This window comes from Ochotona princeps, chromosome 19 (assembly GCF_030435755.1).
Source record: "Ochotona princeps isolate mOchPri1 chromosome 19, mOchPri1.hap1, whole genome shotgun sequence".
In the NCBI taxonomy this organism is placed as follows: domain Eukaryota; kingdom Metazoa; phylum Chordata; class Mammalia; order Lagomorpha; family Ochotonidae; genus Ochotona; species Ochotona princeps.
In genome coordinates, this window is record NC_080850.1 from 35,925,296 (window position 1) to 35,953,245 (window position 27,950).

Here is a 27,950-nt window from a genome sequence, read left to right on the forward strand (position 1 = left end):
CCACATGAACATGTGATCTCAGTGTGTATTCTTTCTGTGTGGGCTGCCTGCTCAAGATGAGGCTTCGCTAGCAGCTTTGGCTAACGCTTCTCAAGGCACATCTTCTTGTGTGGACAGTTCCCCAGGGCAACACACTCTCGCTCTGTGACACCTTAACCAGAGAGCTAACTGCTGCACAGTCATCTTGTCCAGGGATCCAGGCTTGATTATTTGTAGTAACTTTGTTGGGGAAACACTGACACTCAGTGACATGTGTACCTTTAAAATCTATGTTTTGAATGTGTGTACGACACCTGTGACATCATCACCATGATCAGGGCAGTGCACGTAGTCTTCAGAATCAGAGCATTCTGAGGTACCCTTTGCTATCTCCTGTCCTGCTCGTTGTAGCCCTTCCTTCATTCTAGGCAATGACAAATCTGTCATCTGCTATTAGAGGGGAATGTGTACCGAGTAATTGGAATACAATCATATGTTGTAGGACTTGATGCAAATAGAACCATACAGTATGTGCTGTTTCTTAATTCAATGTGTTTGTTTTGACATCATCTCCATTGCTGTGTTTATCAGTGCTTTCTCTTTTTTTTGCGGTACATATGTGTCCCCAAGAAGTTTATCCATGTACTTATGGCTGGATATTTGGGTTGCATTCTTCCAGTTGTGGGCTCAGGGTAATGAAGCTGCAAGGAGTATTCATGTTCTCATTTTTGTGTGAATGTGTGCTGTTTCTCCTGCGTAAATACTGAGGGGTTTAGGAAACTTCCAGCTTGTTTACTTTGCCTTTGAGCAGCAGCCTGTGAGATCTCCATGGTTTTCCGTGTTCTCCTGCACTTGGTAGGACAGACTGCTAAACTGTAGTCATTCTGCAGCTATGCAGTATTACCACATTGCAATTTGCATTTGCCCTGTGTAGCAACTAAAGTTGCTGAATGTTCAGTCATGTGTTCAGTTGCTATCCACATATCCTCTTTTACAAAGTGTTTGATCAAAATCTCCTCCCATTTTTGAATTTGATCATTTGAGATTTCTTTCTTTTTGGTTTAAGATTTGTTTATTTTGAAAGTCAGAGAAAGGTAGAGACAAATCTACAAAGGAAGAGAAAAATCTTCCATCTACTGGCTCACTCTTCTAATGACCAGAACAGGCAGTGCTGGGACAGGCTGAAGCCAGGAGCATCTTCTTGTCTCCCACATGGTGGCAGGAGTCTAAATACTTGAGCTCTCCTCCACTGCTTCCTCAGGCAGGGAGTTAGATTGGAAATGGAGCTACCCAGACTTGAAGTATTGCCCAAACTGGACAACAGAATTACGGGTGACAGCTATACCTGCTGCACCACCATGCTGGCCCCAAGGTTTCTTTATACATTATGGATTCAAGTTGTTTATTGGTTATGGCTTGCAATATTTTGTCCCAGTCTGTGATTTATCTTTTTATTCTATCTTTTTAAAAAATTTATTTGAAAGATAGAGTGACAGAAAGAGAGGGAGATCTTCCATCAGCAGCTGAAAGTGGGCCTAGTAGAAGTCAGGAGGCAAGAGCTTCATCTGAGTCTCTTACATGAGTGCAGAACCCAAGCACTTGGGCCATCCTCCGCTGCTTGCCCAGACACTTCAGCAGGGAGCTAGAACGAAAGTGGAGCCGTCTCAGGATTCAAACTGCTGCCCATATGGGTGCTCGTGTCACAGCTGGTGAGTTAACCTGTGTCACAAACTGGCCCCAATGTTATTATTCTCTTGATAGTCATTAAGAAGGTGAGAAATTCTGTTTTGATGCAGTATAATTTACCTGGTTTTAAAGGATCATGTTTAACAATGTACATAAGAACTTTATCTAAGTTCATGGAGATTTTCTGTGATGTTTTCTGATAGATATTTTACAGCATTCAGCTATACATTTAGGTCTGTGATCCAGCTGGCTTATTTTTTAAAAAAAAAGATTTATTTTTATTTATTTGGAAGAGTTACAGAGAGAGAGGGAGAGACCAAGAGAGATCTTTCTTCCACTGAATCAGTCCTCACCTGGCTGCAGTGGATCAGCAGCTGCAGCCACTGGCACTTGAACCAGCAGCACATGGGATGCCTGCCAGCCCTGCTGGCAGAGGCTCATTCTCCTATGCTATATTACCAGCCTCTGATTTTTTAACTATGGTTCAAAGTAGGGATTAGAGTTCTTTCTCCCTCTCTCCTCTTTCCTTCTCCTTGCTTCCTCCTCCATTCCTCTCTCCCCCCTCCTTACTGCATGTGGACTTCCGATTGTCCAGCTCATTGGCTGAGGAGACCGTCCTTTATCCTCTGCATTGCCTTTGTCCCTTGTCAGAGATCATTCACTCACAAGGGCCCTTTTGTACTGCCAGAGTAAGGACCTGTGAGTACCTGCCTCTTCTCAAAGCAGTGAGAGCACCACACGGATGGTCAATGTTGCCCTGTTCAGAACTCAAGACATCAGCCCATGACCAACGTCCACGTGATGAATACCTGTTATCCAGCATCACCTGGGTGAACATCAGACCTTGTGGCATTTGAACCCTTCCTCTGGAAGTTGAGCCCCAGCTCCCATACCTGGGGGCTGGGAGAAGAAGGTGGGCTTAGCGGTGACGCAGACCCTGCAGCAGCTCCACCCAGTCCTTGAGACACTGAGGTGACATCATCATGAGAATAAGCTCATCTGCTCTGAGCTGGGCTGCTAGAGGCCCTGGGTTCTGAGACATGTCCCTTTGGTATGTACCTGGTTCTCTATTGTATGAGAGTGGATGTTTGCTCCAGCACAGCATGTTCCTGCATGTGTTCTGGAGGGAGGCAGGAAGGTGGTCATTGATTCTCTAGACCAGCCCTGCCAGGCCAAGCTGTATGTGCATGTGGGATGGGGGTATCTAGGGCATGGCCAGAACTCCCAGGCTCCCCCTGTGGCAGGCAGGCTCTGTGGGTACAGGATACTGCTCTGCATGGGTCCTGTCCTCTGGCCCACAAGTTCCCTCATTTTTGAATCTTTACTATAGAAACACTACACATGTCATATTCAGGAGCCTCGCTGCTGCCTAGACAGGGAATTCCAGCCTCTGGGGCAGGAGGTCAGCTTCAAACTGCCCTTCCCACCTCATGCTCATCCTAGTCTGGGGATTTGAGGCCTTGTCTGTCCCACCTGACTCCTTAGGTGTCAGAGGGGATTTCAGAGGGGGATTTCAGAGGGGGATCCAGAGAAGACCAAGGTATAGGCAGTTCTGGTGGGGGGCTGGGGTTGTTGAAGAAATGATTTTTAATGAAGGGATTTTTCTGGCGCTCCTTAAATCCTATCAGCGAGGCGTCCAATTATGCCCCTTATGTGAGGCTGTAATTATTAAAATATCCCAAATTGTGATGCTAATAGCGAATTTGCTAAATGGAAATGAATTTTTAATATCATAATTTGCCTTTTCGTTTTATCTGATTCACTTTCTTTCTTGCTGTCACCTCATGAGAGCAAATTAAAGACAGAAGGCTTTCTGGCCCTCTCTGCTGCTGCACAGCTGGGGGGATCACCCCACCTCCCACCCCACAAGTGCACCAAACATGACACATGGAGCCCCTAGAGGCCTGTGCTCTTTTGTGTCAGTGACAGTAACACAGGAGTCACTTCTGGGCAGCCTTTCCTGCAGCCTGATGATGTCACCGCCAGGGTACCCAGGGCACCAGGAGGGCTGGAGATGACATCCATCAGGGACCCAAGTGTCCCCAGACCCAGCCAGCTATGGCTGTCGCCAGGTGATGTCATAGTCCGACTGTCTCACCCCCTTGGCCCTTCCTGAATGTTCTGGAATCCAGCCAGGCATGTCTGGATGTGTCTGGGTGTCTTGGGTAGACATTCAGTTCTCTCCTATAGTTCTCTGAGCCTATAGAAGACAGAGCCATATTGCAGCCACGATGGAAAGGGCAAGTAGCTTTCTGTACATGGCATATGGCCACAGAGAGACCAGCATTTGGTGAGACACCTGCAATTTTGTTTCTATTCCTCTCTTAAGAGAAGCAAAACAGAGTTCCTAGCACCCATGTGGCTCTGCTCCTAATCCCCCCTACGTGCTGAGCCCTTGGGCCCTCTGCCCTTCCCTGCAGTTCGGCCCTCTCTGCCCTTCCCTGCAGTTCCCAATGGGGCAGACCTGTGCTTCCTTTCCCACCTTTGCCCTTGAATGTCCTTGTGGTGTCAGGACCCTGGGACCCAGCTTATAAGCTGCTCCAGGGTACAGTATATGACAGATGGCAAACCATCCTTGATGTTAGATTACAGTCCTGTATCTGCTAGTGCTATTACAAGGAGCCACTTGGCCAGCCACTGGTTTCCTCACTATAAACAGACTTGTGAATGTTGGACACAAAAAGCGAGCATGAGTTTCTGATCCAGCCAGATTCCTTGATTACCAGGGAATGCAACTTGTTCTGTCAGTGAATGTTTTCTGAGCATTTGCTGTGTGCCAGGCACTGCTGTAATCAGGCACAGTGGTGAACACAACAGCTGAGAGTCTCAGCCCCAGTGGAGTTTACACTGTAACGGGAAGGCAATGGGTAATACACAAATGTATCCAGTGTGAAATGTGTGCCCTGATGATGCATGCTATGAAACTAAATGCTGTGGGAAGGGAGGGGCTGGGGTGAGGGCACTGCATTTTCATGGAGTCAGGGTGCAGTGGAGCAGACGTTGCTGATAGCTGGGAGAGAACATTTCAGTGCAGAATAGGGCAGAATCAGATTTGGGTTTGAGCAAGGAACTCAGCTGGAGCTGAATGAGACAGATCTAAAATGTAATGAATTCACTTTAATGATAGGTGAGATGGAAGGAGGGGATGGGGATGAGGATTTGGACATCATCTAGTACCCTTGTGGGATTCAGCCTGTGGAGATGAGGGGGTCGTGTGATCTGAGCATCAGCGTGGTCCTGGTCCTGTAGCACCCCATCCAGCACCATGTTTTTCACAAGGGAAGGACGGCACTTGGGAGCCCTTCCCCCAGCCAGGAGCAGCTTTATCCGGTTGTGTAGTTCAGTTCTGAATAAGAGGAGTGGGGAATCATTAGTGAAGAAAGGCAGATGAACAAAAAATTGCTTCCAAATCAGATTGAAGCCATGCTTCCCATTTGAAGGGCCCAGAAAACAGCCTGGTAGGAGAAGGCTCTTGTGGGCACTTGGCAAGGGGAGGGCCACTGTGAGGCTTGGGGAGAGTGGAGGAGCTGGAAATAGACTTTTCTGCAAAGAATGGGCAACAGTTGAGCAAAAGCTTTTAACGTTTTAAAGGTTCTTTAACTGTGGATATTTATTTCCATAAGCTGATTTACATATAATTAGAATACCTACAGATTCTAAGGGGGAAAACACATCCATTTTCCCAACTAGAGAAATACAATATGGGACGCTTTTCAGGGAATTGGGAACAATAAAATGGGTGGAAAAATATCAGAGTTCAACTTCTGTTATAATTCGCCAATAGTTTCAGGGCTTCCAAATAATTTTTTTAAGGTAGCTGTGGGGTGATGGTGGTATATATTCCATCAATTTTCTAATTAAAATGGGATTTGGGAAAGAAAAAAGTGGTTTGCTCACTGAAATGGTTCTTTCTGTGGAAAATGCTCTAACATGAATTCTGTAATAGTGCCTGGTGCTGTGGCAGGTGCCAGTGCAGATGGGATGAGATGGGGGCTTAGCAGCTGTTGCTTGGGTGATGATGATGATTTATGTTATGGGACAGTGATCAGATTGGGGTGGGGGCATGCCCACTTTTGACTTCCCACAGGAGACTTGGACTGGCATGAATCCAGTGAGGTCAGGGCCAGGAGCACACCTTGCCATTCAGCTGTTGGTTGACCCATGTCTGTGACAGGGCAGAGCCTGATGGTCCAGTTCTCTGGCACATATGCCTCTGAGACAGGTCAGATATGGATGTATAACTGCAAGCAGCAGGTGACCAGGAATTTTGGCCCAGGCATTTTATAGTGGGTAGGGTTCTACCAGGCTGTCTCATGGCATACACCAGCCTGGAGCGGGTGGAGGGTCCCTTCTGGCTTCATGTTTATTATTGAAAATCTTGTTCATAAAAAAGGAGCTTATTACTTTTATTTGAAAGGCAGAGAGGGATAGACATAGATCCCCCCATCCACTGATTCACTCACTATATGACTGCAGCCGGCCAAGGCTGGACTGGGCTGAGACCAGGAGCTCAGCAGTCCATCAAGGTCTTGTGTGTGGGTGATAGGAACCCAACTACCTGAGTTGTCACTGCTGTCACTCACAGTATTCATTGGCAGAAAGCTGGAATTGGGAACAGAGCTGGAACTTGAATCCTGGCATGGTGCTATGTGGTGTAGGCATCCCAAGCCATGTCTTAAGTCACAGCACCAAATGCGACCTCCCATTCTGGCTCTGTATGTTTCATTGCTCGAATGCTCTGTCCTCCAGTGAGGTCATGGTGGAAGGAACCCCTTTCAGAATCACTCCTTCGTCGGTGCTGGTAGGAACCACATACAGGGCAGTTAAGCACCATTGTCTTTGAGTTGTCCGTCACATGACCAGGCCTGTGCCAGAGCCTCTGTTCCTCATGGGGTACCTGCAGCTGTTCTCAGGTGCCCAGGCCAAGGCACTGGTGAAGAGTGGCTCCTTCATGTCTATAAAGCTTCCTTCCTGTCTTCCTGCTATGGTGAGAGGAAGAGAACCAGACTGACTGCTTAGTCACCACGTAGTATGGCCGGACTAAGCCTCATTGAACGAATGAGAAATGGGCTTTATTTGGGTGAAACCACTAGGATTTAAGGAATTGGGTGGTACTGGAGCACTGTAGAGCTCAACCTTCCTCAAAGCCATATTCCTGCTTCCTGGAGCCTTAGTGACTGGTGTAGGTGTGCCCGAGGGAACAAGCTTCAGAGAGGGGCCTTGTGCCATGGTGTTGGGGGCCACTACATCCCCATATGTTGATGAAGGAAGATTTTCTGAGCAGCAATAACCAGCTTCTAAACTCCAGTCTAGATGTGTGTGTGTGTGTGTGTGTGTGTGAATGAATATAACTGATCGGATTCTGTTTTCCATAATTTGTATGAAATTAAATTGATCTCACCTTCTAATGAAGGAGATACAATCTTCAGTAGCGCAACATCCCCTATAAACTTGTATGTGGTGGGTCATCTTTCATCTGCCTTTGAAGTGATTCATGGCTCTCTAGGCTAATAAAACACCTTGCTGAAATAAAACGGCCCATCCAAGCAAATAAAAACCCTGACAGAGTTACAGTATGGCATTTTCCAGGGAGCTATAACTATGATAGCTGGTTCATTGAGAACTAAGTAGAAAACCCAAACACTGACAAAGCTGCAAAGGAGAAATGAATCACCTGCGGGGGGAGATGGGGAAGTCTCTGCCAGGAAATTCTATGGGGTCATAAAGTAAACGGACTCTGGAGGTGAGAGGACTCTGAGTGGGCAGCTGGGCCGGCTTCCTGCCTTGTGTGTGCCAACATTGGAGTTCACCTGCCTCAGACAGGCTGTCCTCCAGCCCCGCCCTTCTGCCAGCCTCTGCTGGGGAAGAAGGAAAAGCAGAGGCCGTGTCTTTTTATGTGACTTGTGGATCTGCTGGGGGCTGAAGTTTTTAGGGAGAGACCTCATAAACTGTTGAAAAATTGATGTGCTTGGGAAATACTAATGGAATTTAGAAAAAAAAAAACGAAAAGAAAAGCAACAGCAGAGAGACTGTGCTGAACCAACTCTTCAGATGAGCACCCCAGTCCCTTGTGTCCTTGTTGAGGTCATCCTTAGGATAGGGCAGGTGACCCTGGAGGGAGGTTCCAGCAATGCTTTGCATGGAGTCATTTAGCCCCTGTTTGACTATGTCCAGTGTCTGGGGACCGATGACCTGCGGAAGAAGGCCTGTTGCATGTTGCACAACTCTATGTTGAACTGAAACCTGCTTGCATTTAGGTTCTGCATACAGATAGAAGACCTGCCCTTTAGCGATGCAGGCCTCTTCTCTCCTCTCTACCAGCAGCTTTAAGTGCTGTTCAGAGCATCCAGGCTGCATGTCCCACTGCTGGGTGTGGCTCCCTGTACCTTCTGGCCTGCTGAAACGTCCCCATATTATTCAGAAGCAAAGCACGGCCTCAAGCACCTCCCTCTTGATAGCCTCCGAGGTTTTCTTTTTTAAATTAAGGTTTTTAATTTAAAAGTTACAGAGTTACAGAGTTACAGGGAGAGGGAGAGACAGAGATCTTTCATCAACCTTTTAACTTCCCAAATGGCTGCAGCAGCTGGTGCTGGGTCAGGTGAAAGCTAGGAGCCTGAAACTTCATCCTGATATTTCGCAAGCCTGGCAGGGTCCCAAGCCTTTGAGCCATCCTCTGCTGCCTTCCCAGATGCATTAGCAGGGAACAGGATCAGAAGTGGAGCAGTCAGTACTCAAACTAGCACTGCGGTATTGGGTGCTAGCATTGTAGGTAGCAACTGAACCAGCTGTGCCAGGATGCCAGGCCTCTCTCGCTGGCTTTCTGTAGTTGTCACAGTTCCAGATCTGAGGCCCTTACTGCTGACACTGGTTCTGGCTGCCCAGAGAAGGTAGTGGAGCACTTCTGTTTTTACAAATCTTTTTGTTCAATCATCTCTGTACTACAGTGAAGCCAAGGGAACCCCTTTCCTTCCATTACTCACCCACCATCTCCTGGGACCTCATTCCTACATCATTCACTGGTGGCAGAAAGGTGGGTTATGGTCACAGGCCCTTGCACATGGCAGTTAACCCTCTGTTCCCTGTGTTGCCAGGAATACCAACATGTCTGCTCTCAATGGAAAATGGCTTAGTTGGCTCATTGTTATGTTTTAAAATAGTTTAAAGCTCATGACTATATTTTAAACTACGTTAAAGCTCACAACAAGTTGAGACATAGTACATGGATCATTAAGTTTTTCCATGAAGCTTCCTCCTGCTGTAGTATCCTTTGTGACCATAGGATGAACAGTCAAAATCTAAACACTGAAGTTAGTAGAATACTCTTATCTCACCCACAGACCTTATTTGTTTTTTTCATTAATTTTTCTTCAAACATTAATTGAAAGGTGGAGTGATTGGGGTAAAGTATTGGGGGATAGAAAGAGAAAGAGAAAAAAAAAGAAAAAGAGGGAGGGACAGAGAGAAAGAGAGAAAACAAGAGAATCTTTCGTTCTCTTTGAATCCTCAAATGGCTCCAGTGGCTGAGGTTGATCCAGATCCAAGCCAGGAGCTACCAGTCAAACTCAGTTATCCCAATATGGATGCTGGCATTTACCTAGCATCTAAACAGTTAGGCTAAAGGTATACCCTGATTTTCAGCAATTTTAAAAGGCAGGAATAGAAATCAACCCTAATTAAATTTGTCAGTCTTGTACTTCCTTTCCCTCCCCCACCCCCCAGGAAAGTGTTCTGTCAGGTATAACAAGCTGTCATCTTCCAACCTGCCCCTGTGACATACAGCTCCAAAAGCTGTTTGGCTTCTATGACTGATCTGGAGAAAAGTTGATGTACACATTCATTTTCCATCCCAACTTTGGTAAACTCAGAAGTGATTAGCTGTAGTGAGAAATTCTACTATAACTTAACAAATTTTAATACCTGTGTTGAGCACTTTGGCAGTAAGTGGAATTGTGAAATATGTATCAGATAGGAGTTGCTCAGGTTTAGGAATGTAAGTGGTTAGTTATGAGCTTTGCTACTGCCAGTATTACTGCTACATGAAGGGTTTGGGCTTTTAGAATCTGTTTATAAATCTCAGAAGTTTAATGGAATGAAAATTTTCTAAAACAATCCTTAAGAAGTTAAATCATTATTAGCTATAGGTCAGCTTATTTTTGCAGAGTTTAAGTAAAGCAAAATTTATAAATGTAACCTGACACATGTGTGTTATTGGAATCTGAAAATACAATGAATTTTTAAATTCAGTAAACAGTGACTGCCTACTTGAGGAATGTGCTCCTCTGATAGGCATCTAACAAATAGATCTTAAATAAACTATGGATGAATTAATGAGTGAAAAAGTACAAGTTAATAAAAATGTGGCCAGATATCTTGAATTTTTAAACGAAATAAACCTTAGGATAACATAGAAATTCATAAAGATGCTATTGTAATCTCTTAATTACAAAATTATCTTTATGAACAAGAGCTTTGAATACTATTTAAACCAGTTGTAGAAGTGATGATTAAATACCATAGACTTGGTATTATTCATCCATTGGAAATCATTTTCCATGCTTTGATTAACTGTAGATAACATCTATCAAAATATACTTCTAACTGGAGAAAAGAGTGACACTATCTCTTTCATTTTTTATCTCTTTCATTAACACAACCCATTTAGTCTATACCACAGTAATACTGTTGGCAATCCTAATGTTCATGCTAATACTAACCGCAACACTAAGCAATGGCCTTTTTTGAGCCCTTATGAAGTGCCGGGCTCTGTTTGGCATGCTCTTTGCGTGGTGCTATGGAATCCACAACCCCTCCTATTACAGTCACTTTACAAATGAGGAAACTGAAGCTTTGAGAATGTCATTGATTTTCCCAAGGTCACAGTGACCATAACATAAAATCCAAATTGGAACATAGATGGTTATCTCTGAAGCCAGGGTCCGTGATCTCCTCTACTGGTTCCCACAGTTATGTTGTTATTTTATTTTATGACAGCCAGTGTGGATGGCATCTGACTGACATGGGTCTTGCTGGATTTACTTTAGTTTCATGGAAACAATGATGACAGCTTTATCTCCTATGAAAGATTTACTAATTGATTCCTTTCTCAATTCATCTAAATTAGTGAATATGATCATGCATAAGAGGAAATTAAGACACTGAGCAAATCTGTAGGCCTTGAGAAACAAGCGGCTGTGCTACTGTTGGTAGATGCAGTGATGATGGTGCCTTGTGAGTGCTGGCCGATGCCCTGAGAGACAATTGGCTGGCCTAGACATGCTGTTCAGTGCTGAGTGCAAGCACTGTGGCTTAATCAGATCTGTGGTGCTCTGTGCATTGCCCATTGAATGCTGTGCCTAAAAAGCAGACAGTGTAGGGCCGGTCCTTGCTGTTGTTGGCACCATTGCTAAAGTCTTAGCCTGGAGCTCTGTTTCAATAGTAGGGCTCCCTTATTCCCCCAGATGGGGCTGAAGATCTCTGCTAGGTACTCCCAGGGTACCATGTCCTTTCCTACTCCATGGTAATTGCTTTTTACACTGATTGTCTTATTTTTAAGATGTTTATTTATCTATTTGAAAAGCAGACAGACAGAAACACAAACAGCGAGGGAGTTTCCATCAACTGGCTCACTCCTTCAAATGACCACAAACGTTGGGGGTAGGCTAGGCTAAAGAAAGGATCTTGGAACTCAATCCAGGTCTCCCACATGGATGACAAAGACCCAAGTGGTGGATGCTTGAGTTGTCACTGTTGCCTCCCAGAGTGTTCATCAGAAGGAAGCTGGGATGTAGAAGTAGAGTGAGGACTTGAATCCAGGTGCTCCAGTGTGGGATGCATGAATCCCAAGTAATATCTCAACTATGGTGCCAAATGTTTGTCCCTAAAATTGCCCTGCAAGATCTGGGAGATCAAAGAGAGAATTTGCTCTCCATTGCTTTGTCCAGAGGACCAGAGAGAGCTGGGAACACAGAGCGCTCAGTGAATAATTATGAAATAATTTTACATGATTCCCCAACCAAGAGAAGGAAAAAATGTCTTGGAAACATGAGAAGAAAGGAGCTAAGGAAGCTTATAGTTTTCTCACACTCTGCACATCGGGTGTGCAGGACTTAGGGTTGCTGTCATTCCATCACTGCTCTTTGTCTTGTCCACTTTCTTTTCTTGTTTCTTGCTGGCGTCTCATTTGCCCTTCTCTACTTCCTTATTTTTATCTTTTCTCTGTCATTTTTATTGGACTTTGTCTATTTTTCTGAAATTCATTTTCTGGAGGAAAAAATGCATCCTGCTAGCAAAATTAGAGAGAGGAAAAAACCATATGATTCTTAATAGGTTAGGGAGAAGACCTGGAAGAATGAAAATAGGATGTTTAACTTTCAAACCAATAGAGGAGAGGAAAATTCCATCTGCCCCACAGAATATAAGAAAGGAAGGAGGAGGGAGAAGCTATTGAAAAGAGAAGACATAGAAGGCAAAAAAAAAAGTAATATAAAGGGAGTTATAATAATTGTTAATAGCTTAAACTCATTAGTGCTATTGCAAAAATTCTCATTGAATTTAAAAGAAAAAACAATGTACTATTTCAAGATACATATTGGAAAGTATAGGACAGGTAAAGATTTTTTTTTACCAGAAATAAACCAGGATAGGAATTTTAATGTCAGAGAAGAAGTAATGTAAAGTATGGCATTTGAAAGGGGTAGCTGGTGTTTTGGCACAGTGGGTCAGGATACTATCTGTGATGCCACTGTCCCATATGGATGCTGGTTTGGTCCCGGCTGCTTCATTTTCAATCCAGTTCCATGCTAGTACAACTGGGAAAGCAGTGGAAGGGTGGTCCAAGTGCTGGGGTCATTGTCACACATGTGGGAGGCATGGATGGAATTCCAGGCTCCTGGCCTCAACTTAGTTCAAACATGGCCATCGGCAGCCATCTAGGGATTAAATGAGTAAATGAGTAAATAAAGACTCTTTCTCTCTTTGTAACTCTTTCAAATAAATAAATAAATACATCTTTCAAAAAAGAGAATGAGGGAAAATGAGGAGATTATATGGTAGTAAAGCAAACAATCAGGAAATAGCTTGACTGCGTGTATGTTCCTACAATACAGCTTCAAAAATACATAAATACTAGGTACCAGAGTAAGAAATAAGTCAAAAAGCATATCTGAAGATTTCACTACTCCCAAAAACCAGTAGGTGAAGAAAATATATGGAAAATAACAGTGATAGGGGCCCAGCACGGTGACCTAGAGGCTAAAGTCCTCGCCTTGAACGCTCTGGGATGCCGTATGGGCGCTGGTTCTAATTCCAGCAGCCCCGCTTCCCATCCAGCTCCCTGCTTGTGGCCTGGGAAAGCAGTCAAGGACGGCCCAAAACCTTGGGACCCTGCACCCATGTGGGAGACCCAGAGGAAGTTCCTGGCTCCTGACTCCAGTTCGGCACAGCACCGGCCGTTGTGCTCACTTGGGGGGTAAATCATTGAATGGAAGATCTTCCTCTCTGTCTGTCTCACCTCCTCTCTATCTGTATGTAACTTTGTAATAAAAATAAATACATCTTTAAGAAGAAAAGAAAATAACAGTGACAGGATTTATCTGTCGCTGCCTTGATAAACAGACTCTGCCTTTTCAGGTAGGAGGACCTACTTCTGTCAGAACTTGGCAGAGGTCATGCAAAAGTTGAAGGTGCCCTCGTAAGACAGAGGAGAAAATCAGGCTGAACACAGCACTTTATTGAAACCAAATTTTTCTGAAAAAAGCCCATTTCTTTGCTAACAGCATTCGTCCATTCATGGGGGTACAGCCCACGTGACTCATTCACCATTTATAGACTCCTTGTCTAACTGCTATTAATAGGGTCATTAAACTTCAGCATAAATGTTGGAGGGGAAATATAAACCAGAGTAGCCACAGAATCTTTAAGTTTAAAATGTTTACAAGTTTAAAAGAATTAACATCCTACAATGTCCTTACCAGGATGCAGCTGAAGCAAGTGATAAAAACTACATCAGGAGTTTAGCCTGATGGCTACCCACACTGGCATTGTCTGGTTTTGGTTCCTGACTGCACTTCCTGCCAGAGTGGACCCTAGCAATAGTGATGATGGTTCAAGGTGTTGGGTCCCTGCCACCTGTTTGAGAGACCTGCAGCCTCAGCCTGGACTAGCTGTGGCCCTTATGGACATTGGTGATTTGAACCACTAGATGGGATCTCTTCTCATTATTTGCTCCTCAAAAATAAAAGCCTTACATGTCTATAAGTTTTTTTTTTTTTAACAATAACAAGTATCATTGGGCTCTGAAAGAAGTTAAGGGGAACTGTGAAGTACCTGGAGATGAAAAGCAGTGAACGCATGTATGTCAAATGTGGGGAAGCGTGTTCAAGAGGTGATTACACAGTGGTAACCAGACTTAGAAGGAATGCAAGCAAATAACTCTCAGACTTACGAGTTCCAAAAAAGACACAAAGTAAGGCCAAATAAACATCAGAGGGGGTGAGGGGGCAGATTTGTAAAGCTAGGATCGAAATCAGTCAATTCAAACAAAACTAAATGAACATATTCCTTAGGAAAACGAAGAAAATAGATGAGGTAATCCTCTAGCAAGATGGATAGGAGATGAGAAAGTGCAAATAAAATATGAGAGAAGAGGAGAACCCTAAAAAGGTTCTAGTATATAAGTGTAAAATGCTGAAAGTACCAGAGAATGTGGTATAATCACAATTCATAGAGAAACTGAAATGAATCACCATTACATCTTTAAAAAAAGAAAAAGAAAAAAAGCAGAGTGCCGCATAGTTTTATAGCTACGTTCAACAATACCACCAAGGAAAATTTAATCAAAATGAGGAAATATTGCTCAGAAAAATACAAAATAGTAGAAGGCAGTTTATGTAATTTTAGTAGGTTAGTATACTGAGTAAAGGCAATTCAGGAAAAACAATTCTCTTTTCCTTCTTTTCTTTTTTCTTGGTTTTGGTTATGTACCTGTCCAGTTAGCCCAATATTGTTTGTTGGAAAGATATTCTTTGCTCCACGAGGTTATCTTTGTTCTTCTAGCAACCATCAGTTGGCTCTTCACATGAATCTATTTCTGGGGTTTTGTTCTGTTGCATTAATCTATCAGTTTTTTCACAACTACCCACTGATTAATGTTGCTTTGCAGGAAGTATTGTTTCTCCTTTTAAAAAATGATTTATTTTATTTTTATTGGAAAGTCAGCTACAGAGAGAAGGAGAGACAGAGGAAAAGATCCTCCATCCACTGGTTCATTCCCTAAATGGCTGCAATGACTGCAGCTGAGCTGATCCGAAGCCAGGAGCTTCTTCTGGGTCTCCCACATGGGTGCAGGTCCCAAGGCTTTGGGTCATCCTCTACTGCTTTCCCAGGCCACAAGCAGGGAACTGGATGGGAAGTAGAGCAGACTGGCGCCTGTAGGGGATCCTGGTGATTGTGAGGATTTAGCCACCAGGCCAGGCCCTTGCAGGAAGACTTTTTAAAAATCTATGTATATTTCAAAAAAAAAAAAAGTCTATGTGTATTTCAACTGAAAATCAGAGTTGCAGGAAAGAAAAGGAGAGACAGAGACATCCTACATGTGCTGGTTCAATCCGCATATGGCTGCAGCAGCCAGAGATGGCCAGTCCAAGGCTGGGAGCCAGGACCTTCTTCCGGGTCTTCCACATGGATGAGGGGCCTAAAGACATGGGCTGCAAGGCTGTTTTCCCAGGCCTTTACCAGGGAGCTGTATGCAGAAATGGAGCCACTGTGACTAAATCAGCACCCTTTAGGGATGTCGGCCTTGTAAGTATAGGATTAGTCTCTAAGACCCTGAGCCAGCCCCCTGAAAAAAATCTTCAAGGGAGGCAATGTCATAACTCCAACATTGATCTAGACCTTCATATGCTGCTTTTTTGGATACTTTGCCTCTCCATATAAACTTCTGAATCAGTTTACTAATGTTCACAAGATAAGCTGCTGGGATTGTGAATTGAAAGAAATGACATGCTGAAAACACTTAACCATGAACATGGAATATCTCTCCGTGGAGTATTTCTTTGATCTCTTTCCTAGCTTTACTCAAATAGATCTTGAACATTTTTGCTTTGACATATCAAGGTGTTTCATTTTGGTTGGGGTACAATTGCAACTGGTAGTATGTTTTAATTCTGTATGTTCTTAACTAGTCTACAGGAAAATTATAATTGACATTCTGATTTTAACCTTGAGTCCTATTACCTTGCTATAATTGCATATTAGCATCAGGAAATTTTTGTCAGTTCTTTTGGACTTTGTATATACACACTAATGCCATTGGAAACAAGACTGTATTATTTTTTCCTTTCCGAACTGGTCTTACTACATTAACTAAGACTCCCAGCAAAATGTAGAAACTAGTTCTTGCTGTGTTACCATCAGCAGTGGGAAAGATTCCAGTTACTCACAGTTTAAGCATGATCTCAGATGCAGGATTGTTGCAGCCAGGGGCCAGCAGTGTGGCTCACAGCTTAAGAGGCTGCCATCAATGCCAGCATCCATATGAGCACTGTTCTGAGTCCAGCTGCTCCACTGCTGAGCCAGTTCTCTGCTGTTGTGCTGGAGAAGGCAGAAGAAGATGGCTCCAGCGATGACTCACCTGCCACCCATGGGGGAGAACTAAGGAAGACCCAGGCTTCTGGCTTCAGCCTGTCTCAGCTCCAGTCACTGGTCAAATGGAACACAGGACAGCAGATAAACAGCCATCTCGCCCACTCCACAACTCTGCCTGTCAATTTTTTTTTCAAGAAAACAGTGATATTTTTATAGATAGTCTTATCTAATTGAAGAAGTTATCTTCTATTCCTGATTCACTAACCTTACCAAAAGTGAATATGAGAATTTTATCTAATGATTTTTTCTGTTATAACACTTAAGACAAAATTATTTATCTTCCTTTCACAATTGTTGCAGTGGATTACATGGCTACTGTAATACATGCATTTTTATTTATATACTGCAGAGAAAGTGACAGCATTGCTAAGTTGCATATAAATGAACATATGTGTAAGCTGGCCACAATGAATTCACATATATTCAATGATAAAAAAATTCCTAGATCACAAAAGCAGTTGAATCAAGTTATGACATTATAGCAACTGCATAGCTCAACTTCAAGAAGTTCATAGAAACAGAATTGCCATTATCCCATATCTGAGTACCAGACTGAGTCCTCTTCTGATCCAGATAAATGCTAATATGCATGAGAAAGCAAGGGAGGATGGACCTAGTACTGGAGACCCAGCCTCCCAGCTGGGAGACCCTAAACCTAAGCCCTGTCATTGCTGACATTGCACAATGTATCAGCAGAAGCCCCTCTCTCTCGCTCTCGCTCTCGCTCTCGCTCTCGCTTTCTCTGTACTGTCTCTCATCATGCTAGCTGTCAAGCAAATCAATCTTAAACAAAACAAAACAACCAAACTGAAACAAATGCCTATTTTCTCACAGTAAGCCTGTTCCATGAACTTTGTGAAGAACTGGCTTTGCAAGGATGTCAACAGTTTCACACCCATAGTAATATTTTTTAAATCCCATTTCCACACACAGTTAGAAAACTTGCACTGCTACATCCATGGTACCCCGAACACCCCTGACACAGTCCCTTAGAAATTCTTCACGGGTAAATATCAGAAAGTCCCTGGGTGCTAACTAACTGCAAGAGCTGTTAGGCTAAATAAACACGGCGTCACCCGCATGCTTTCAGGAACTCAGCTTTATCCACAAGTCTGACAGCCTGAACCCCGTCCACCGCCTCTCCTGCAGCGTCCTGGGCAAGGTGCCGGGGGTGTCGCCCTCACAGCCTGAGCTCCTTCTGGATGTCCCAAAGCGTGTTCGCACTCCTCTTCAGGCGCGCCTCCTCCCCGGGGGTCAGCTTTATCTTCACCACATCTGAGATGCCACTTCCTCCCAGGACGCAAGGGACACTGAGGAACACTTCCTTGTCTATCCCGTACAGGCCCTTAATTCTGGTGGAAACCGGATGCGTTCTCCTCAGGTTCTTCAAAATGCTTTCGGTCAGGTCGGCTACAGAGAGGCCGATGGCCCACGAGGTGTAGCCTTTCATTTTGATGATCTCATAGGCGCTGGCCACCACTTCCTTGTGGACATTTTTCCACTGCTCGGGGTCCCGATCCGTCCCTATTTCGGAGTTCAGGTGCTGCAGAGGGACGCCAGCAACATTCACTCCGCTCCACACCGGAACACTCGAGTCTCCGTGCTCCCCAAGAACCCACCCGTGGCAGCTTTCAGAGTGGATGCCCAGCTTCTGTCCGATCAGGAAACGGAAGCGAGCCGTGTCCAGGTTGCAGCCGCTTCCGATCACGTGGCTGTGGGGAAGCGCACTCAGCTTCCAGGCCACATAGGTCAAGATATCCACCGGGTTGGACACAACGATCAGCTTGCAGCTGGGGCTGTGCTGGATAATATCGGAAATCATCAGCTTGAAGATGGCCACGTTGCGCTGCACCAGGTTCAGGCGCGTTTCCCCTCGCTCCTGACGTGCACCTGCCGTGATAATCACCAGGCTGGAGTTGGCCGTGACCAGATAGTCTTTGCTGCAGACAATGCTCGGCATTTTCAGGAAGGAGCTGCCATGTTGCAGATCCATGGTCTCCCCCTTCAGCTTGCTTTCGTTGGCATCCACGAGGGCCAGCTCATCACTCAAGCCTTTTAGCAGGATGCTGACGGCACACGCCATGCCCACCGATCCAGCCCCGATGATGGAGACCTTGTTGTGGCACACGGGCTTCTCGCAGTGGAAATTCTGCAGCAGTTTGCGCTTCACGGTTGCCACGTTGGATGCGGAGGTGCAGAGCCAGGCGGCCGTGAGCCGAGGGCCCTGTGCCTGGCAGGCACACGCAGCCATTGCCCGGCCCAGCCAGCTCGCTCTTGCTGCTGGCTGGCTGGCCCGCACCACTCCCATGGCCCAGCTCATGGCTGCTCATCCAAAGGGACCAGTAGTAGGAACCCTGGGTGGCTTGAAGGAAGGCAGGGGTGACCTTTGATGTTGACCGTTGGCTGCCTTCTTTGCTGCGCCTGCGCAGTCCCCGCCCCCAGCCTCTTGTACTTGCGTTAGCCTTCGGTGTAATTACTCAATTGAGAAGTAATACCTCTTCAGAGTTCTCTTCAATTCCAGTGTTATTTTGATGCTGCTATTTAATCTTTGTTTTTTTTCTAATTAAATCCGACATGTATTTTTCTATTTAATTTTTAACGATTTGCTTTTAATTTTTGAAATTTAGAATTAGAGAAATTATGTAGGATTTGTATGTGCCTTCTCAATGATCTAAATGACTGTCACACCCAGGTCTGGACGAGGCAGAAGCCAGGAGCCTCATCCGGGTCTCCCGTGTCATTGCAGGGGAAAATACTTGGACCATCTTTCCCTGATTCTCCCAGATGCTTTAGTAGGCTGCTGGATCTAACGGAACCAACGCCAATGTTTTTCAGCACTGTAAGCAGGGGCTTAAGCCTACATGTCACAGTAGTGGCTTCATGTTTTAAATGTTCAAGCCTTTTTTATGACTCCTGATGTCGTCTATGTAGGTGACTGTTCCATGTGATCTTGAGAAGACTGGTGTTCCTCTTGAGAAGAGTGGTTAACACCACTCTCCAGACAATATCCCAAGCCACAGATGTCTTAGGTTAACATGAATACAAAACAAATGTGCAGAAAGTAGAAGGATGAATAGTTATCACAATGACCATAGTGAACACATGCATACCTCATCTTTGAGCCATTTAATTTTTATTATTTAATTATTCAGTGTCAAGATCCATGCCCATATCTGAAGTATTTATTTCTTGTGTCAGCCAAAGTCTGTGGGCTTTAGACAAAATGAATCACACACTCAGACATCATGATATCCTGTAGACCGGATATAGGCTGACCCTACTGAAAGGACCTTCCATGATATTAGCTCTGCCTTATCCCCAGTTGAAACTCAAGTGGGGTTGGGTAAAGATTCTAAAATTCAACCTCTCCTGTGCCTCCCCGCATTTTTGTTGCCATCATCCTGACCAATGGATCTATGAGGCTCCTACAGCATTTTTTCCTTGGGGCCTCATCCTGGACAAATGACTGGCTGAGGCACAAGGAGGCCAGTCTGGAATCCTAAACACTCTGGACCCCAGGAATACCAGCTTGACTGTTTGCTTTGGAAATCAGGATTACAGGAATGAGCCCTCCTTGCTCCATCTCAGACACCTGCCTAACAATGAACTGTTCTGTATCTTGGGCAGGAAATGATTTCCTTGCTGTTTATTATGGTCATATCCTAAAATGAAGAAAACACAGCAGTAAAAGCTGGAAAAGCTGATGTCTCTTTACTAATTCATGAAACACTTTGTAGTCCACCACTGTCCATGCTGAGATTGATGGAAGCTAAAAGTGAATCGCAAGTTCAATTACGTTTTTGATAGCTGCTGTTTAACTTGTATGTCTGAATTTAAGAATATTAAACATGTCACTTATTCCCTAATTAATTTCAATAAGCACACTCGCAAGTACTCACACTCACAAACATGCACAAATACTAGCTAATGAGAGACTGGCCCATAGTGCTTTCACAGTACAACTCAAAACCATTTACATTGTGGAATCGTACAAAGGCCAATGTTTACAGGTCATTTCAGACAGCTCATTACTCCTTATTTATTCCTTCATTAATCTTTTCCTCATCATCTTTGGGACTTGTTATAAAGAGAAAGATTCCAGAGAGCACACAGTTTGTAAAGTATCTGTGTGAAAAGCTTTGCAACAATTAAGTTAAATATACAATTTGAAGCAACTCTTAAATGCTCCAGCTCTGCTTCTCACAGAACAAAGAGGGAGCCAAGACAAGGTTCTGCTTGTAGAGGTGAAGAAGTGAATGGGCTAGAAACAGAGAGTGCTAGAAACCAGGCCTTGTGGGTACCAGTGATTCTTGAGAAGGGCTAGATGTGTTGTTCTTTATGAATGTTACAGGGAAGCCTGGGAGGTCTAACCACAGGGGAGTTTGACTTCAGTCCACATCTTGAAAACACCGTTCTGAATGTAGAGTAGAGGATAGATTTGGAGGGCATAGAATAGAAACAAACAAACAAACAAAAACCAGGAAGCCATGACAATAGTACAGTGACAAACAGGTCATCTTGATCTGATGTGATATTGTAGTCACTGGTAAGTTCAGGCTTTAGTTAAAATTTATAGGCAGTAGGAATGAGGGAATGGTCATTTATTTAGATGGTGAAGATCAGAGGAAATAAAAGTTGAGAAAAATTTTGGGGCAATTCAGAAGGTGGCTCATGAAAGTGGGTCACTTCTTTCTCCATTAGAGGTGACTCAAGCATTCACTTGTGGGCCACTGGGGGCAGCCAAACTATTGTCCAATACCAAACATTGTGAATATAGTGCTTTGCCGGAGATGTATACAGTTGACTGACTCTGTGCAAAGAAAGGAGACTCCATGAGTTGAGAAATTTAGAAATACCTTCTATCAACTATGTAAGCCTCCACTTCAGAAAATGAGAAAAAGAAGAGCAAGATAAACCCAATAGAAGAAATACAGCACAATTAATGAAAATTTCAACGAAATCCTATTAATTTGTAGAAAAAAATCATTAAGTCCAAAGCTGTTTCTTTACAAGATCAACAAAATAATTAGCCTCTGGCCATGCCAACAAAACCAAACCATACACATTATGAATGTCAACAAGACATTCATAAAAGGGTACATAACTACAGATTCAATGGACATTGGAAAGGATTATCAAGGAATATAAAGAACAAGGATAAACACACAGATTTGATAAACTAAATGGAATAGCTCATTTCTTTTATAAATACAATATTTCACAACTCACACAAGAGGATTTAGAGGACAGACTTGTGTCTCTTAAGGAGTATGGCCCAATATTAATAATCTTCCAACACAGAGAGCATCAGGACCAGATGAGTCAACAGGTAAATTCTACCAGACCTTTAAGAAGGAAATTATGTTAGTTCTGCACAATCTCTTTCCAAGATAGAAAGAGGAAATATTTCCTATGGGTGGCCAGCATTATACTAACACAAAAGCAGAATAAGACATTCCAGGGAAAGAGAATATCAGATCAGCATTTCTCATAAATATGGATAGAAAATTCCTGAACCACACACTGGAAAACTGAATCCTATAACCTATAATATAACACCAGCACCAAGGTATATTTATCCCACGTGTGCAAGGCTAGATCAACACAGAGGGAGCTATCCTAAAGTGGGTCAGGCCACAATCTTTGCAATGCCCTTTACCATTATCACAATACTCCTTTAATCTTGTCCCTGTTGCCAGATTGAACTCTGTGGAGTGCTGTGGATAGGCCTTGCGCAAGTGCAAGAAGCTGGGGGCGGGGACTGCGCAGGCGCAGCAAAGAAGGCAGCCAACGGTCAACATCAAAGGTCACCCCTGCCTTCCTTCAAGCCACCCAGGGTTCCTACTACTGGTCCCTTTGGATGAGCAGCCATGAGCTGGGCCATGGGAGTGGTGCGGGCCAGCCAGCCAGCAGGTACGGCAGCAGCAAGAGCGAGCTGGCTGGGCCGGGCAATGGCTGCGTGTGCCTGCCAGGCACAGGGCCCTCGGCTCACGGCCGCCTGGCTCTGCACCTCCGCATCCAACGTGGCAACCGTGAAGCGCAAACTGCTGCAGAATTTCCACTGCGAGAAGCCCGTGTGCCACAACAAGGTCTCCATCATCGGGGCTGGATCGGTGGGCATGGCGTGTGCCGTCAGCATCCTGCTAAAAGGCTTGAGTGATGAGCTGGCCCTCGTGGATGCCAACGAAAGCAAGCTGAAGGGGGAGACCATGGATCTGCAACATGGCAGCTCCTTCCTGAAAATGCCGAGCATTGTCTGCAGCAAAGACTATCTGGTCACGGCCAACTCCAGCCTGGTGATTATCACGGCAGGTGCACGTCAGGAGCGAGGGGAAACGCGCCTGAACCTGGTGCAGCGCAACGTGGCCATCTTCAAGCTGATGATTTCCGATATTATCCAGCACAGCCCCAGCTGCAAGCTGATCGTTGTGTCCAACCCGGTGGATATCTTGACCTATGTGGCCTGGAAGCTGAGTGCGCTTCCCCACAGCCACGTGATCGGAAGCGGCTGCAACCTGGACACGGCTCGCTTCCGTTTCCTGATCGGACAGAAGCTGGGCATCCACTCTGAAAGCTGCCACGGGTGGGTTCTTGGGGAGCACGGAGACTCGAGTGTTCCGGTGTGGAGCGGAGTGAATGTTGCTGGCGTCCCTCTGCAGCACCTGAACTCCGAAATAGGGACGGATCGGGACCCCGAGCAGTGGAAAAATGTCCACAAGGAAGTGGTGGCCAGCGCCTATGAGATCATCAAAATGAAAGGCTACACCTCGTGGGCCATCGGCCTCTCTGTAGCCGACCTGACCGAAAGCATTTTGAAGAACCTGAGGAGAACGCATCCGGTTTCCACCAGAATTAAGGGCCTGTACGGGATAGACAAGGAAGTGTTCCTCAGTGTCCCTTGCGTCCTGGGAGGAAGTGGCATCTCAGATGTGGTGAAGATAAAGCTGACCCCCGGGGAGGAGGCGCGCCTGAAGAGGAGTGCGAACACGCTTTGGGACATCCAGAAGGAGCTCAGGCTGTGAGGGCGACACCCCCGGCACCTTGCCCAGGACGCTGCAGGAGAGGCGGTGGACGGGGTTCAGGCTGTCAGACTTGTGGATAAAGCTGAGTTCCTGAAAGCATGCGGATGACGCCGTGTTTATTTAGCCTAACAGCTCTTGCAGTTAGTTAGCACCCAGGGACTTTCTGATATTTACCCGTGAAGAATTTCTAAGGGACTGTGTCAGGGGTGTTCGGGGTACCATGGATGTAGCAGTGCAAGTTTTCTAACTGTGTGTGGAAATGGGATTTAAAAAATATTACTATGGGTGTGAAACTGTTGACATCCTTGCAAAGCCAGTTCTTCACAAAGTTCATGGAACAGGCTTACTGTGAGAAAATAGGCATTTGTTTCAGTTTGGTTGTTTTGTTTTGTTTAAGATTGATTTGCTTGACAGCTAGCATGATGAGAGACAGTACAGAGAAAGCGAGAGCGAGAGCGAGAGCGAGAGCGAGAGCGAGAGAGAGGGGCTTCTGCTGATACATTGTGCAATGTCAGCAATGACAGGGCTTAGGTTTAGGGTCTCCCAGCTGGGAGGCTGGGTCTCCAGTACTAGGTCCATCCTCCCTTGCTTTCTCATGCATATTAGCATTTATCTGGATCAGAAGAGGACCAGGACTCCACAGGGCTCCACGTGGTACTCAGATATGGGATGTTCACATCACAAGCTGTGGTTCAATCTCTTTCCCCACAATGCTGCTGCTGCCTGTGGTTTTTTTTTTTTTGCATCAACTTTTAATTGCCTTCCATGAACTTTGTGTAGTAGCCCTGTGCAATTGCCATTTTATTAGAAATATGATTCAGCTGTTTATCATTGCAGCTTTATAAATTCTTTATTCTTTTCATTGAATATGGCTGCTGATTTGTTGTTGCAGGCTTATCCTATGTTCATTCATATGCTACCTAGCAAAGTTGTCACTTTCTCTGCAGTATATAAATAAAAATGCATGTACTCACAGAAGCCATATAATCCATTGCATAAGTCAAAAAAGATAAAGTACATAGTCATACCAGTAAGAAGAGAAAAAAGCACTTAAGAAAAATATAACAGCTGTTTTTTGATAATATTTTAATGTAGCAGGAATAGGGAAACTTTAATTAGATAAGACTATCTATAAAAATATCACTGTTTTCTTGAAAAAAAAAATTGACAGGCAGAGTTGTGGAGTGGGCGAGATGGCTGTTTATCTGCTGTTCTGTGTTCCATTTGACCAGTGACTGGAGCTGAGACAGGCTGAAGCCAGAAGCCTGGGTCTTCCTTAGTTCTCCCCCATGGGTGGCAGGTGAGTCATCACTGGAGCCATCTTCTTCTGCCTTCTCCAGCACAACAGCAGAGAACTGGCTCAGCAGTGGAGCAGCTGGACTCAGAACAGTGCTCATATGGATGCTGGCATTGATGGCAGCCTCTTAAGCTGTGAGCCACACTGCTGGCCCCTGGCTGCAACAATCCTGCATCTGAGATCATGCTTAAACTGTGAGTAACTGGAATCTTTCCCACTGCTGATGGTAACACAGCAAGAATGTCCTCACTCACAACTAGTTTCTACATTTTGCTGGGAGTCTTAGATAGTACAAGTCTGAGATAAGACATAGTTATTAGAAAAGCAGAAACAAGGCTGTCCTTTTTCTTTTTGCAAAGGCATTAGTGTATATGTAGAATGTTCAGTAGAACTGACAAAATCTTCCTCTTGCTAATATGCAGATTTATCAAGATAATAGGACTCAAGGTTTAAATAAAAATGTGAATCACATTCATGTAGACCAGCAATGAACTTATGGAAATTTATATTAAAAGTACACAAGTAATTGCAATGGCACCCCACCCAAAATGAAATACCTTGATATGTAAAAAATGCAAGATTTTTGGGAGGAAAGCAAAGAAATGTTAATAAAAACAAAGAAGGGGGGGAGGCATTCCATGTTCATGGATGAGAAGGCTCTATGTTGTCAACATGTCACTTTTTTCAGCTTAATGTGTAGACTCAGTGTAACCCCAGTCAAAATCCCAGCAAATTATTTTGTGCATATTGGTAAACTGATTCTGAAATACATATGACAAGGCAATGGATCCCCAAAAGCAGAATATTGTCACTGCCTCACTTTAAGACTCCCTGCAAAGCAACATTATTCAAAGCAGTTTGTACTGGTGAAAGAATAGGCTCAGTAATGGAACAGAAGAGGAAGCCCAAAAGTAAATGCACCTACAGACAGTCAAATGATTGTTGACAGAAGAGCAAAGTCAGCTAGTGAAGCAAAAGGAATCTTTCCAACAAGTGGTACTAGGATAATTAGACCCCCACTATCCTTCCTTCTTCTCCAATACACACAAAAAATGTAGACATAGATCTTTTTACTCTAAACAAAAATTAGGATTGATTACAAAAAATAAATGCAGAATTAGAACATTCACAGGACAGAGCAATGGGGGGAAGTCTAGATTACCTTGGGTTTGGATTTAGTGTCTCTTTTTAGATAACACCAAAGGCATGATCAGTGAAATATATACTTGATGAAGTAGACATCATTAGAATGAAATTTTTATGCTCTGCAAACACTGACAAGAGCATGAAAAGCTCACTACAAATACTGGGAGAAAATATTTGTAAAAGACACCTGATGAACAAGTTATCCAAATACGTGAAGAACTCCTACAATTCAACAATAAGAAAGCAAACATGCTAATAAAGCGAGCGGAAGACCTTAACAGATATTTCAGGAGAGAAGACACACATAGAGAAAATACACAAATGCAAAGATTTTCCACCTTGGATGTCACCAGGGTTGTACAAATGAAAACGATAAGTTCCCATTGTACACTTATTAGAATGTCCAAAATGCAGTCCACTGAGAGCATTAAATCACATATGACTGTATGAAGAACTATACTTTAGTAATGATATAGGGGAACTTGGTGGAGGGGAATTGGAGAGGGGATAAGGAAAATCTCAGGGGCCTATGATCTGTATCACAAAATGATAATAATAAATACATTTTTTAAAGAAATGTAAAAAAGAATCTTAGTGAGGATGTGATGCACTATGAACTCCCACTCATTGCTTACCAGCATGTAAAATGCTACAGCCACTTTGGCAAACCTTTTCATAGTCTTTTACAAAGTTAGAAATATTCTTCTGTTTCCAACAAACAATACTTTTACCGTGTGAACCTCAGCTGCATTCCCAAGTATTTACTCAAAGGACTTGAATACTTAGGTCTATACAAAAACCTACACAGAGATGTTTAAAGCAGCTTTATTCATTATTTCCAAAACTTGAAGGTATTCTTGATTTGGTGATTGCATGAACTGTGGTACATCCAGACAATGAGACTATCCTTGAAAAGACATTGAGGAGACTTCAGGGCAGGTTGTTTCCTCCCCCCAACCCCTCTCCAAATGCACTTGGCTGGGGATGCATCTTATGCGTACCACTGTTCCTCTGCTCATCGAAGTCTGGGCTCTGCAGTCACATTCTAGAAGGCTTCCCTGGCCCCAGGCTAAGGTAGACTGTCTTCTGCATTTTTCTCTGTTAAGAACAGCCTTGTGCTTACTTGAGTTTGTAATGACATGTTTTTGTTCCTCTGTTCAGGATCTGTTGGCTTCCAGATGATAGATTCTAGGAGGTCAGAGCGTGTGTCTCTTTTTCTCCTTTCTGTTGTATTCCCAATTCCTAGAGTGTGTATTTCCTGCAGCTGCCTTAACAGTATGCACACATCAGGAGTTTCACTCAACACGTGTCTCTGAACCAGATGATTCCTCCAAGAGCTTTAGGGAGTAAGCTTTCTTGTTCCCTCCTCCTTCTGATGGGCCCAGGTGTTCCTAAACTTGTGGCTGCATCTCTCCAGTGTCTGCCTCAGTAGTCCCCAGTGTCATCTCCTTGTTTGTTACATCTTCTCTTGCAAGGAAATTGAACTTTAGATAAAGAGCCCATTTATATAATTCAGAATGAACTTTCCTTACCATATATTTAATCATACCTGTTTTCCATGTAAGGTAATATCCACGGGTTCTGGGTATAAAAGACAGTGACATGGCTTTCTTGGATCCACTAGTCTGTCCGATTGGCTTGGTGAAGTTTCTGGCACTTGTTAATTGCTCAGAGAACCTTTGTTAAATGCATGGTGACAACAGCTAGGATTTCTGTGACCGGAGACACCAGCCAGTTTTCTTTGGTGACCCTTGCTCTTGATTAGAAACATTTGCCTTTGGCATCTTTCCAGCTGGGTGCCCCCACACCAAAATTGTGTGCTTCATTTCCCATCCTGGCATCATGGATCTCAATTGGGATTTTTTTAGTTCAACAGCAGTGGGTGAGGGACACACAGTTTTGGGGACCCTTGCCATTACCCACTATTATTTTTGATAACCACTTGGATTTAGGATTTTTTTAAAAAATTTACTGAGAGAATAAGTGTTCAAATCATTATGAAAGATAAGCTGCCTCCTTGTATTGTACTAGGATAGAAGCAGTTTCTCTCTCTGTCCTTGGATTTCTTGAGGTGTTCCCTTGTCCCTCCCTGAGTGGCTAGAGGGCTCTCTCTTGCCTCATGAGCTTGGGGCTGGGAGAAGGGGGAAGATTCCAACCTGTGTCCCCCTATCGTCTGC

General features: G+C 44.2%; 3 protein-coding genes across 3 annotated transcripts in view; 2 read left to right on the forward strand and 1 right to left on the reverse strand.

Annotated features, from left to right (window-relative positions):
- Positions 1–27,950, forward strand: part of FSTL4 (follistatin like 4) — a 418,275-nt gene that overhangs the window by 70,792 nt on the left and 319,533 nt on the right. The window lies entirely within an intron of this gene.
- Positions 17,398–18,585, reverse strand: LOC101516995 (L-lactate dehydrogenase A-like 6B). The gene has a single exon (XM_004586624.3). The coding sequence runs from the start codon at positions 18,557–18,559 to the stop codon at positions 17,489–17,491; it is 1,071 nt and encodes a 356-aa protein (XP_004586681.2). The 5' UTR covers positions 18,560–18,585; the 3' UTR covers positions 17,398–17,488.
- Positions 22,063–23,421, forward strand: LOC131482637 (L-lactate dehydrogenase A-like 6B). Its single transcript, XM_058677607.1, has one exon. The coding sequence runs from the start codon at positions 22,179–22,181 to the stop codon at positions 23,328–23,330; it is 1,152 nt and encodes a 383-aa protein (XP_058533590.1). The 5' UTR covers positions 22,063–22,178; the 3' UTR covers positions 23,331–23,421.

What these genes read in the sequence shown, in the direction of transcription:
- LOC101516995 (XM_004586624.3), bottom strand. Translation starts at nt 18,559, where the DNA reads ATGGCTGCGTGTGCCTGCCAGGCACAGGGCCCTCGGCTCACGGCCGCC.
- LOC131482637 (XM_058677607.1), top strand. Translation starts at nt 22,179, where the DNA reads ATGAGCTGGGCCATGGGAGTGGTGCGGGCCAGCCAGCCAGCAGGTACG.